The 12,991-nt window shown below is 31.1% G+C and overlaps 1 protein-coding gene across 2 annotated transcripts; it reads right to left on the bottom strand.

Annotated features, from left to right (window-relative positions):
* On the bottom strand, positions 406–8,899 carry LOC109343983 (hippocampus abundant transcript 1 protein). 2 transcript variants are annotated; one of them, XM_019582534.1, is made up of 14 exons: positions 8,619–8,899; positions 7,049–7,160; positions 6,547–6,659; positions 4,885–5,007; positions 4,590–4,798; positions 3,378–3,456; positions 2,843–2,929; positions 2,651–2,731; positions 2,528–2,560; positions 2,295–2,348; positions 2,128–2,169; positions 1,376–1,454; positions 1,222–1,292; positions 406–691 (listed from the first exon to the last, which is right to left on the bottom strand). In XM_019582534.1, exons 1-14 carry the CDS (start codon positions 8,781–8,783, stop codon positions 635–637), a joined length of 1,305 nt encoding a protein of 434 aa, XP_019438079.1. In that variant the 5' UTR covers positions 8,784–8,899; the 3' UTR covers positions 406–634. The 2 variants fall into 2 exon arrangements, with proteins under 2 accessions (XP_019438079.1, XP_019438080.1); XM_019582535.1 differs by having other exon boundaries at positions 3,378–3,453; positions 8,619–8,897.

Genomic DNA, 12,991 nt, shown 5'->3' with positions numbered 1-12,991 from the left:
CATACTAATCTTTCTATCCACGAGAAAATGACATATGTTACTTGGAAACCAATCACTAATAAATAAAGTATCACCTTATGACACATGTCATTTTTTTGTGAATATGAGTATTTAGTATAAGGATATATTATTTTCCATTTTTTTTTATAGTGTTTCATACCACCTTTTACACTTAGTTATGGATGCACACAATTATGATTAATGGCATAATTATGTACATTGAATGATTAATAAGTTAGTAGCGTATAAAATATACAGATCATGTCTGTGGATTGTTAGAATAAACACAAGTATCTATATATATATATAATAATGTATGAACAGTGAGTGATATATTAGAATTAAACTGTAAAACTTTTACTTACATGTGTAAGGTAGAATTATTCAACACTATATACATTGAACTAGGAACCAATATTTACCTTCCTATCTTTTGATCTAAATTTCATACAAACTAGTATAAAACTACAAAAGCTTATCCAATATTTACAATTCTACATTATAGCATGTTCAAACAAAAAATATTTACATACAGGAATATACTTCAACACCTTGTTTCCTCATCAAAAGCAAAGGTTGAGACAAGTTCGAATGTATGAGAGAAGTGGTTCCACATTGAGAAAATGTTCATGATCTAACTCAAAATGGGAGGAACCGTTCTAACCATCATACTCTGAACAAAAGACACCATCTGCAAAACAAAATTTAATTCAAACAAGGAGCCAGACATTAACAGAAAGACGCGAAAATAGAGATATCTAGCCGAAGTATGATTCACATATTTTGTACACCAGTTTCTTCATGTAAACAAATTTAAATAGCTGCCACCTAGTTTCCTATGGAAGAATTTGACTTAGGTGAGTTAGATCTGAGAATAGTATTTTATGTATGATCAGAAAACACGGAAGCTTATTATTCGATCTAGATTATAACATTATAGATTAGCATTAATGTCTAAGGTTCAGTCTTAGCCTTGGTCGAAAGTTTAAAAAGTCAGACACTCGGTGAGTAGTATAAAGTTGCATTCATTTTGTCTTCCTGCATTTTGTGATTGGAACACCCTGGTTCAATCATGTACCGGGCCTAGACTAAATTACTATCCAGATATGAAGCCAATGTATCCACCAGAGTTAGCATGTAATCATGGAGATTAACTGATAGAAGTGAGAACTACAGATATATGGACTCGAAATCATAAAGCAGAATATGTTCTGTTCTTACCGAAGCAAAACCGATGCACATTATACTTAAACCAGGAAAATTTAGAGGTGCCCTTTCAGACAGGAAGAGAGCTGCAAATTGAGAAAGAAACTGCTCTTAGTAAATTTCATTAGTAATCTGAACCTAATTTGGGGCATCGTGGCATTCCTCTCACCAGTTAAAGGAGTGAAAGCTAAGGGAGAAACTATACGCGCAACTGAACATATCCCTGAAATGCAACCTTGAGCCTTTCCCTGAAAGAAGAAAAGTGAGGGGTAAAATAATTGAACAGATTCCAACCTCTCTACCATTACTATATAATCATACTGTTATCATGATGCTTACTCATAAGTACCAACTTGTTTACACACAATACTGTTATCTTGTGCAAATCAATGATGAAGAAATCTCCTCTAAGATCCGATTTACCAATTTCAATTTGAGTAATTTCCATTACAATTATGCAGTTTGAGTAGTTTCCATATTTGTAATTAGTTACTCTTTATATTGGAACAACATTTTTGCATAAAATGTAGAATATATGTGCGCTATAGAATAAGTGAATAACCATAAATTTCACAGATAAAAATGTCTATTAACAGCCAATGTGACTTTCTTTAACCTAAAAATTTGCAACAACCTTCATGTCCTATACATTGATTCAAATGTACTGGTTTTGCTCATCCATCACAAAATAAATAAATCGCACACCGAAACAAGAAAAATAACCTATAAGAATTATTTGTCTTCACATTAAACTGATAGCAATACCGTTGATAATAGTATAGTCTTATCTTAATATAAGTATTTTATGCAGAGACTTTATTATTTCAATTTTATCTGAAGTTAGAGGGAGAAAAACCAATTATAAATCATCTTGCGCATAGCATGGAAATATTATCAGCACTATTAACATGTATATGATACCTGCTCATGGGGACCAACTTCTTTAGACACAATACTCCTTATCTGCAATATGCAAAATTAATTACTCAAAACTATGTCCTAAACAGATAATTCATTGCGTCTGAGGGGAGAAAACAATTATCCGTTTAAAGGATCATATAGAAAGATAAAATAGGGAAGAAACTCACACAGGGCTGTGCGAAAAAGAACAATATTGCAAACATTGCAGCAGCATAAGAAACCTGTCAGCGTTCTCATGTTAGCAATTATACAACACAAAAATTAGGGGGTTTGGCAAAGAGGGGTATTAGAAGCAGAACCAGCCTCAAATAATAAATAGACTATAACAAGATTGACTTATAATTATACCACATTGACAAATAATTAACATACGCGAACTTGAAATTAGCAAAAGACATACCCAGAAGGACCATGCTATGCTGTAAATGAACATCTGCATTACATTCCATATAGATAATTTAGAACTTTATGAATGAATTATTATTTTGTGATTTCACGCCTTCACGGAAAGCAAAATGCTTACATGTATGCAGTGGAAAAAAAGTCCAATTGAGAGAAGCCTTGTCTCTCCCAGTGTAGGAGCCAAAATGGGCATAAGAATAAGCTGTGAGGACCAATGCTTGATATTTAGGTTCACACTTCACAATATACTCAAAGAATTTGAAGATTTACGAGACGAAAATATGCAGACCAAATATATAAATGCCTAAACTACCTGCGACACACTCCCTGCAATCCCCGAAATGACCATCAAGTCAGCAAACTGATTCTTGTTAAAATGAAACTGAGCCTTTAAGTAATACTGCATGGGGGAAAAGGTTGTTTTATCATGGACTTGTCAAAGAAAGAATGCAATAATAGATTTCAGACAAACTTGGATCCACAATGAAAAAGATAAAAGATCCGAGAAAATTAAATGTCGGTAAACTATTAGGTAGAGGGATCCAGAAGCCCAGAGAAGAATATGGCTTCGATAAGCCAAGAGAGATATGATGGGTAAAGATATATACATATATTATGCTCGAATATTTGACAATTTGGCGTGAATCTAGAGAACCAGATTCAGCCAATAGTGAAGCTATGTATGATGTATCATCATCATCATCTCAAAATCCAAAATAGTATGAATAAGCATCAATGAATGCCCTAGCTGTGATATAATAATGCATAAAACTTTACCAACATTGAAATATATGAAATCTAAACTATATGATAGAACTCAAATAAGAAAGGAGAAAATCATAAAATACCATCAATGAACCATTAAGGCCAGCATCTGCAAGGTTGCTGAAGAATGCAATAATTGCTGCTTGTGTAATAGTCAGGCTGAAATTTTGAACATGCATATATGATTATAATGCAAAAAACAACAACCATGTTTGTCAACATAAAATGTTATATAGACATATCTAATGTAGAACACTTGCTCTTTATATGAATGTTCAACACCAAAAGTGGAAAGAAAAGTAAACATCGACGTCGTTAATTACACTATGCACCCTTCTATTCAGAGGCTATACTTACAGGTTAATGTAATTACAATTTATTCCCTTCCAAAAGAGTCAAGTGTAATGGTAAATGTGAGTCATAAAGGTGGTCTGATGGTGAAGAAGAAGGTCGTAAGGAATGAAGTGAAGGAGGTTGTGGGTTCGAGTCGCACATCAACAAAAAATGGGAGTTATAAGGTGATTTGATGGTAGTGAAGGAGGTTGAGAGTGGTGGTTCACCCACAATAAAATATTAACATACTAACAATTGCCGATAAAAAAAAAATGTAATGGTATAAGTATAATTAAGGGTCTTTTAGGCAAGACTCACTCATGCTATATGTGTTACAGCATCTCCAGCAGTATCCTTAACAAAATGAGGATAGTTCGTAAATTTTGGTACCGATGAGACTGATACGTTCTTGTCCATAAATAGAGAACCGTTCTCTAATTAGAGCACGAAGGGGATAGAGGAAGAAAGTGCAACGACTCTATTTTCTTTCATATTCAGAGAAAGTGATATTTAACCGCTCTCATTAAAGTGAGCTTCGTTAGAAGTACAGAGTAAACAGTTAAAAGTATTCGCTTGAATGAGAACTGTTAAAAGTGTAATTTCAATTATTTAAGGATGTTCGGTTTAGTGAGCGCCAAATAAAGTAGACAAACAGTAGGGTCAATTTAAGGACAAAAGGTGAATTGCACCAAAGAAATGAAAAATAGAAAAGTTGCTTAATATACTGAAAAATGTGAACAATTATAAAATAAATTATATGACCCCACAGAAAATGGGTTGCACCACTGAAAAAACTGCTGGGAAATGCAATGACTTGAAATTTATTAAATGAACTAACATGACTTGTATTATAATGTGTTGGGATAGAATTTGTGATTTGCTAAAAAAAATTAAAAGCCAAAAAATGAAGCATAAATTATTGAACAACTTATAGCTTTTATAATGTTTAGTTATTGCCATACCTACTATTGAAGAAGGAGGTTAGATCATTCAAAGAACGCAAAGCCTTAAACAACTGCGTATCGCTTTTCGGCTTTTCACAATCGATTTTAGCAATAACTGCAGGGTTTACATGTGAAATGAAAGGGGTACAAAGGTTGTGATCGATAAGTGATTCCCGAAGAAAAATTCGCATGTACACTGCTCCAATAACTGCGACAAGAGTGGAAAGCTATTCGTGCAAAAAATGAAAATATAGGGATTAAATTGCAATTATAAAGAAAATGAAGAAAGAGATTTGGGTGTAAAAGTAAATACTTGGAAAGCAAGGGGGGTAGATAAGAAACGAGCTGATAGGGTCCCACAAACGAATGCGGCAGAAGCTATTCCTGAAATTACTCCAAATGCACTTGCTCGTTTTTCTTCTGTAACGTTATCTGCCTGGGAATTAAAAAAAATCATAAATCCTTTTTATTTTACTTTCTAATTATAATTTAACTTAGTTGATATTTATAAAATAAATCATTTAGTTATAAATTATGCAGGTTGATTTATAAGTTATATTTCACATTTAATTAGATATGGCAAAAGGACATTGCTCACGGGCGCACTCGTATATCCTGCATTTTTGTGTGGGCATGACATATAAATTTTGCTCATTTGCCCATTTCGTAGGCCCTTTTTGTCTGCCAAGTTTACGGTCATATCCGTTGGGCATGCGGGCGACCCATAAACATAATTTAAGGAAAAAGTAATAAAGTTTTAAATAATTATGATCTAATGTGTTTTTTAATCTCTAAAAAAATTGTAATCTAATGCGATTTGTTAAGCTTTATATAAAATATCAAAAAAATTGTTAATTTTTTATCTTCAACTACTTTATTTAATTTAATTTCATTTATTATATGAATTTTTTATTTTTTTAATTATTCAAAAATACTCGTGGGCCGCCCACAAGTCCGTTTTAAAACGAACAGGACATTAAATTTTATCCATTAACTAATACAAACATGTCTGTGTCCGCTTACATTTTTACAAACATTTACTAGCACAAGTTGCCATCTCTACATTTAATACTAGGTGTTAGATATATGGAAATGAGATTGATTGGCTTTTATTATCTTTTTCTTCCCACTTTACTATTCGAGTCTCTTTTAACAATTGTTTAGGGAATTCAGTCTCTCAAATATAACTAAATGAAAAGTTATTTTCAAATACGGAAAGCATAAGTTCTTTATCAATAGGAGAAAATGGATCTTTTTCAATATAGGAGAGTGTATTATTAGAGGAGATAGTAACATGTGTTATTAAAAAATATTTATGGTACATATTTTTTATTTTTTAAATTATTAAATTAATCTAGGCCTCATTTTAATATTGAACTGTCCAATATTTGAGAGACTCAATTACGATATTCATGATTATACAGAAGCAGACTGAAGTTATCTCTTATGGATTTTTAAGTTAATTTTATCTTTAAAAATATCAATGTTGTGAAACCCGAGCCGGACATCAAACCGGCAGAGGTCCCGTATTAGGTTTAACGGGTTTAAACGGTTAAACTGTTCGATCTGACCGGATGATTTCGTACATAATTAATAATTTTTATTTATAAATATATAGTTATATATAAATGTAAAACTTTATATAATTAATAATTATGTATAATTATTTGAAAAGAATACCTCTTTTTCTTTTTTTGGACCCTAGTAAAACAAAATATTAGAGCATTGTCCCTTTTTTTTATTTTTAAGTGAGCAGTTCGGTTTACTTCTCGGGTTAATTCGGGTTTAACACGGTCGGACCGGATTTTCTCCGGTTCAAAGCGGTCCAACCCTCATTCGGTTAAGACGGCAAACCAAAACCGTTTTCAAGTCCGGTCCGCGGTCAAACCGATCGGACCATCCGGTCTGGTCTGGTTCTAACAACACTTTTTAAAATATAACAAATGAACTTAATTAAGGAGTAATATTATTTTACCACGTAAGCTAGAGAGAGGCAAGGAACGCTTCCTTCACAAACCATGGAAAAGAGAACGTTAAATACATAGTACAAATAGAAGAATCTTCTTGTCTGGCTATAAGCTAGTATGCCTGTGATTCAAACAGCAATCCGTTATAATTTAATTGATAGTAGCTACCGATTTGGTTTTTGGAGGGTAAGGAACACAAATGTTTGAAAGCCATGAAATATATTTGTAAGATGTAATCTTCTATTTTTCTTCATTCCCCTCCAAAAATTAACTTGCAAACAGACTCTTAAGTGTTAGTCTAGGAGTTGGATCTTGAAGGTGAAAAAAAAGAAATGAAAAGGCTTGAGAACTATAAAATACACTTGTGAAATGACTCCCAAGTCTTCCATTTCCCTTCATTCCCCTCCAAAATTCAACTCCCAAACAAACTCTAAAATGAAATTTAAACTATGCTAATGATGCAAGAGGAAGGAAATAAAAGAAAGGAAGAGATTTGATGCAAGAGTATACCCAAGGGAATAATTGTGAGGGTCATAGGGAGTGTGAGAATGGCTTTCCTCCCATACTTGTCTGAGAAACTACCCAACAGAGGCATCATCATAAGCGTTCCAAGTCCTGACATCTAAACAATTCATGGAACGGAATAATTATTTGGAAGCTATGAAATACATTTGCATATAAGAACTAAAAGGGGATAAAATAAAGGTCATGAAAAGAGTGATTGGCATCGTGCATTTCAAATGTTTATTTTAAATTACATAAACAGGAAAAATGTTAGAATAATTTTCTTTATTCCTTAATATAATAGATGATAAACGTTAAATTTTAAATCTATATGCAATTAAATCCATGGAACGGACGTGGTGAAGTTTCGCACAATAGAAGTTTCGCACAATAGAGTATTTTTGTACTTTAATTGAGACCAAATTTTAACATAAAGTTCTCAATTGAATGTAATGATATAAACTATTCATTGTGTTTTGGTGATATTCCCATTTGGTCCAATAAAAATTGATTAGGAAACACCCATTGCCTAATAAGTGGCCCAATTTAAAAGGGCCATAGAAAGTGCAAACCCATATGAAATATTTTGTAGTGCTCTGTCTTGACCATATAGACAAGAACATCGAAAAACGAAAGAGTATGGGAAAAGGATGCATCACATTGATTGTAGGGTTGTTTGGTAGGTAGGAAAAAATATAAAAGAATTAAGAGGGAGAGAAAATGTGTTTTTAAGAAAAAGATAATTTTATCCTTTAAATTTAAATAATAACCAGGATTTGATAAAGCTAAGAGTGCTATTATAATTGCGAAAATACTATCCCCTTTACCATTTCTTCTCACATAAAAGAAGAAATTAAAAGTAGGTGAGTCTCACCATTTCTATTTTCTTTCTCTCTATACTCTCCGACCAAATCAGAGAAATATTATCATTCTCCTTCAACTCTCTTCTTCCTTTACTAATTCTTTCTAAACAAATAGAGGCTAAAGAATCCATAAGAAAAAAGATATTTATCTCTAAGGGTGCCTCATTACTTATTTTGGACCATTCAGATATTGTCATATAAATTATAAAAAAAAATAATTAGTAATATGTTATATTATTTGTTAAAATATGTTTAGTCTGAGACACACACGCCAATTCTATCAAACAATCAATGGAGTCGATCATTGTAGGGGTGAGTACAAGATGAAGAGAGACTGCTAACTACTAAGTTATATATTTCATTTATTTGTAACTATTAATTGAGTTAATTTTTCAATTTGTATAGATGTGATTGAAATGTATAATCCATATAAATAGTAAACAATAAAAATGATATTTTGTACGAAAATATTTTCATACTTCCTCCATGAATATTGCTATTATAATTAAAGTCTTGATTGAAGTATACAAGAACTAAGATATCACAATTTCTTCCAATAGCACTAACACTAGTATAATGAATATACACATCTAATCACTAATTAATTAATGAATTTATAGAGAGGAAAAAAGGAACCCAAACCTCAAATTGAAAGAAGAATGAATGAAGATGGTGGTGTTACTTGTATGCAATAATTTGGTGAAATTACTCACCGCTTGTTGAAAACCAGTGAGGTAGATAGCAATTGAGCATTCATCTTTTCCTGGACAAAGTGCTCCCATTGTTACATCAGTTATGGCTGGTGCCACCATACAAGATGAGAAATTATGAAGAAACACCATCATGTAAAGGTGGCTCAACCCATTTAATTTCTCCATGTTTCTCCTACTAAATTAATCACTTTTCCTAGAAGAAAAAAAAAGGTGGCTAGAATTCTCTAAAACATCCTAAACTCTCTTACAAGGAAATATAAAATATTCCACTTACCACTCTACAAATATCTTAATTAGCTTCACCACTATAAGATTCGTTCACTTAGAAGCACCATTTATATATGAGTAAGACCCTTAACCTAATCACAAGAGAAATCGTAGTGTACACTTGCGATTGCTTTGCCTTTACGTGATATATCACAATTGTGCATGACATGGCAAAATAATTAACACTCGTAGTAAGTATAACATAGAATAATGTATCTCCTTATATAAGGAGATAACTTACTTTCTCTACCACCATTAAAAATGTGATATATGTGCTATTTTGTTTATTTTTAAAAATATTTTTATAGAAAATGATGAAACATGACATGATTTACTGGTTTGAGAAGATAACTTATCTCCTTATACCAGAAGACATTACATTCCCAACAATCTAATAACAACATATAAAGCTAGAGAAAGACTCGCATGAAGAACAATATAAGTTAAGACAATTAATTAAATCTTGCTAACACATTAAATGTTAAATTTTAATTAAAATTTAATCATAAATGATAGCACCAACAAACATAAATGCATTTATCTCTAAATGTAATATCGTATTATATGTATCTTAATGCAAGTTTTTCTATTGTTTAGTTTATGTTTTTAGTTAAGTTTTAATTAATTAAAACTATATATATGGGTGACAAATTTAGGGATGCGTGGCTTCTAAGATAATACAGATATCTAGGATTAACTAACGCCATGAAGCGTGCAAGTTTTATATATGTGCACCCATTTTTTCAACATGGAAAAGTTAACGACCCACTTGGACGGTCCTAGTGGACCCAATTCATTCATAACACTCTAGTTTCTAGTAACTAGTAACTCAAACCAATAGGGTAAAGAAAAACTCTAATAGCCAAGAAACTTTTAAAACTAAAATAATTACAAAAAAAGATATAGGATTATGACTTTGTTGTTGTTGGTGTCATGGAGAAGAGTGAAATCAACCCTTACATGAGGATTTTGATGCTTGAACAAATTAACCCTTGCATGAGGATTATGACTTTGTTATTTTATGGATGTGATGTGGTATATCAAAATCCATAAACAAATAGAAATAGAGATTGTATTGGAAATAAATTTTCGGGAAGATATTGCTAAGTTGGTATGGATAGAGATCATTCGTCTCAAATAGTATCTCATTCCGTGTCCCGAATTAATTATAATATTATTTTTATTTTTTAACATTATCTTTTATTCATGTGGCGATATATCATTAATCCGAAACAAAGAATGAGATATTATTTGAGATAGGTGATCATTTTCAGGTTGATATTATATAGACACATAAACATATGCAAGTCTTATTATTCCTACCTTACAAATATACATATCAATAAAGTATTATAAACAATGTGTTAGGAAAATTTATATACTTACATTTACATCATAAAAGCTAAGAAATAAGCTACACCTAGAGCACCATATAAAATAGAACAACTAATCTCAAATTGAGCAATACTCAAATAATGGCACCATCATCCTTGATAACCCTTTTTTGGCAAGCTAATCCGCATGGATAATTTGATATTATTTTTTAAGGTTCATATTATTGTTTGGGATTCACGTGTTTAATGATTCTTATATGTTGGACTTAGGGTTAGTCCAATGTTGAGCATGCTGAATATTATTCGTGTAGAGCATGCAAGAGCTAATATTTATGATTGGTGGGTATTATGTTAGTGATATATGTTATTTAAGTAACGTGGATATGTTTAATTACATACCACTAAATTAGGAAAATAATTGTAATAACCACCATAATAAAATATATAAACATACAAATACAAATAGGTTATCCCTTCATCAAGAAGATATATCTCGATTAAAATATTCCTCACAACTCAATACTAATTATTATCACATTCTATTTAACAATACCAACAGTATGAAATCATCTCTATTTTTTGTTATAAAATTGAGGTTAATTTTAATGTGTCTTTACAGGCAAATTGCCCCACTTTCCAATAGAAGTTATTTAACATAATCATTTTCTCATGAGGTTGTTAAGTTTTTCTTTATTCGTTTGTCACTTCGTGGAAATTAATCTGGGAAATTAGCTGATGATTTGGGAAAGGAATATTGAAAATTGAATATGCATAAAGAAATTGAAAGAAGAAAATTACGTATAGGAATGCCTTTTTAAAAATATATATACATACGTTATATATCATCCTTCAACTACTTACTATAAGAAAATCTATGATTTGATAGGCACTATCAAAGTCTTATGCTCACCAATAACCTTTTTCCTCAAGATTTTAATATTTCATTCTTTCCATATTTGGAAATTAAGAAATATTAGGAATATTTTGATCAAAATACAATATTTTACTTTGAAATTAAAATTTTCGATGGATGTTTTTATATTTTTATTATTCTATTTGCAATATCTTAACATGACAAAAAAAGTGATGCATGTATGTGATCAGATTCAAAGTGATGGGCTTCAAAGGGTGATTCAAGTTGTTATCTCTAATTATTTTTCTCTTCTATTTTCTGTTAATACATGTTAGCTTATGAAATAATCAGCAATTATTTAATCAAAACTAAATCCATTATTTTATATTATTGTATGAATAAAATTATTTAAAATATTAACATTGTCCATAACACTTAAAAAAGAGTTATGTGTTCCTCACTGAAGTTTGAACCCCAAAACAAACTGAACATAGTATTCATGCCAAAAACATATTTTTAATTAACTAATTGAAACTGAAATTAAACAATTATGCGGTGAAACAGAAAGTACAAAGATTTAGAGGAATAGAACAGAGATGCATGCTTCCCACGTGCTTTGGAAATCCTCAACGTGATTTCCATTCTGGCACCAGCTCCTTTCTGCCACCATTATGCGCAGCCGCAAGACACGGAGATACTACATTTACATCAAATACCGGAAAAAAAATTGAATGGGCGGATAATAAATGAGTTTTATATTTTTTTTGTTAATCATTGTTTGTTTAAAAAATAATCAAAAATGAATAATGAATCTTTATATTGATAATGGGTCAGTATTATATTCCTTAAATAAATGCTAGCTAGTCACAAAAGTGTATTATGTTAAATATACTTTCTGTTGTTTATGTTAGTTTAACATCTCTGTCTCTCTGAGTTACCGTCCAAAGAGAATAAAATGTGGACAACTTTCCAACCTTATCGCATTTACTACTATCTTTTACAAAACTAGGTAGTTGAAAGTGGAGAGATTGTAAACTAAAGGTAATAGTTATGGGATCAGGATCTACTGTCCCCAACTACGTCTCTGACCACAATGAAACAAAACTGATAAAATTATGAATATTTAATTTTTTTTAACTGACGTGGCATAATATGATTGGTCTGGTACAGAGTTTGGGATAACAGATCCTTCTCAGATAGTTATGTACTACCGAATTAAATTAAAATCATTTAGCAAAACTAAACACAATAACATGTAATAGCATATTGGTTTCCAAATAAAATTTATCTAATTTGTTACAAGGCATTTGAAAGCTACAATACTTTTTTTCAATAATTATAATATAGTTTTATTTTGTTTCATCAAAAGCCCTACAATTTTTATTTTTTAATACTATAGTTTGCCATGTAAACTATAAGGTAGTATTTCCAAAACTTTATGTATCATATGTTAGGGTTGGGATCCTTTCCAATACTAAAATGTGAGACCTATATTTATTTCGTCATTTATAATGATTTTTACCTGAAAAAATTTTAAAATCTGAAATATTACTTCTTTTTAAAGTCTACATGTCACAGTCTGTTTGATATTGAATGCTCCAACGAGAGGATCCATTTTCTATATGATAGTGTGAGACTACTTCATAAATACTTTTTGTCATTGATCAATTGTTTAGGTAATGTTAGTAGAAGAGTTGTTGTTTCAAGATGACTCATTTGAAATGGTGGGTAACACATGCCCTCTTATCCTTTCTTTGAGCTCAACATTGATGAAAATAAGGAATGATAGTAATTTGAAGACCCAACTTTTTAGGTATACTAGGAAATTTCTCTGTCCATTGTTGGTTTATCTTTTTCAACTTGTCTCCAATTAAAAATTAATAATTATGTTTTTTGATACCAGGATATTCCAACAAACA

This window comes from Lupinus angustifolius, chromosome LG03 (assembly GCF_001865875.1).
Source record: "Lupinus angustifolius cultivar Tanjil chromosome LG03, LupAngTanjil_v1.0, whole genome shotgun sequence".
NCBI classification, from domain to species: domain Eukaryota; kingdom Viridiplantae; phylum Streptophyta; class Magnoliopsida; order Fabales; family Fabaceae; genus Lupinus; species Lupinus angustifolius.
This window is presented reverse-complemented; position numbering and strand designations above follow the sequence as displayed.

Bases quoted from the DNA above. Each gene is read 5' to 3' on its own strand.
- LOC109343983 (XM_019582534.1), bottom strand. From the start codon at position 8,783: ATGGAGAAATTAAATGGGTTGAGCCACCTTTACATGATGGTGTTTCTT. The intron at 5,008-6,546 runs GTAAAATAATAT...TTTAATTCCCAG, and splicing joins GCCTCTCTCTAGCTTACGTG to GCAGATAACGTTACAGAAGA. The intron at 1,455-2,127 runs GTATCATATACA...TTCTTCTTTCAG, and splicing joins AAGTTGGTCCCCATGAGCAG to GGAAAGGCTCAAGGTTGCAT.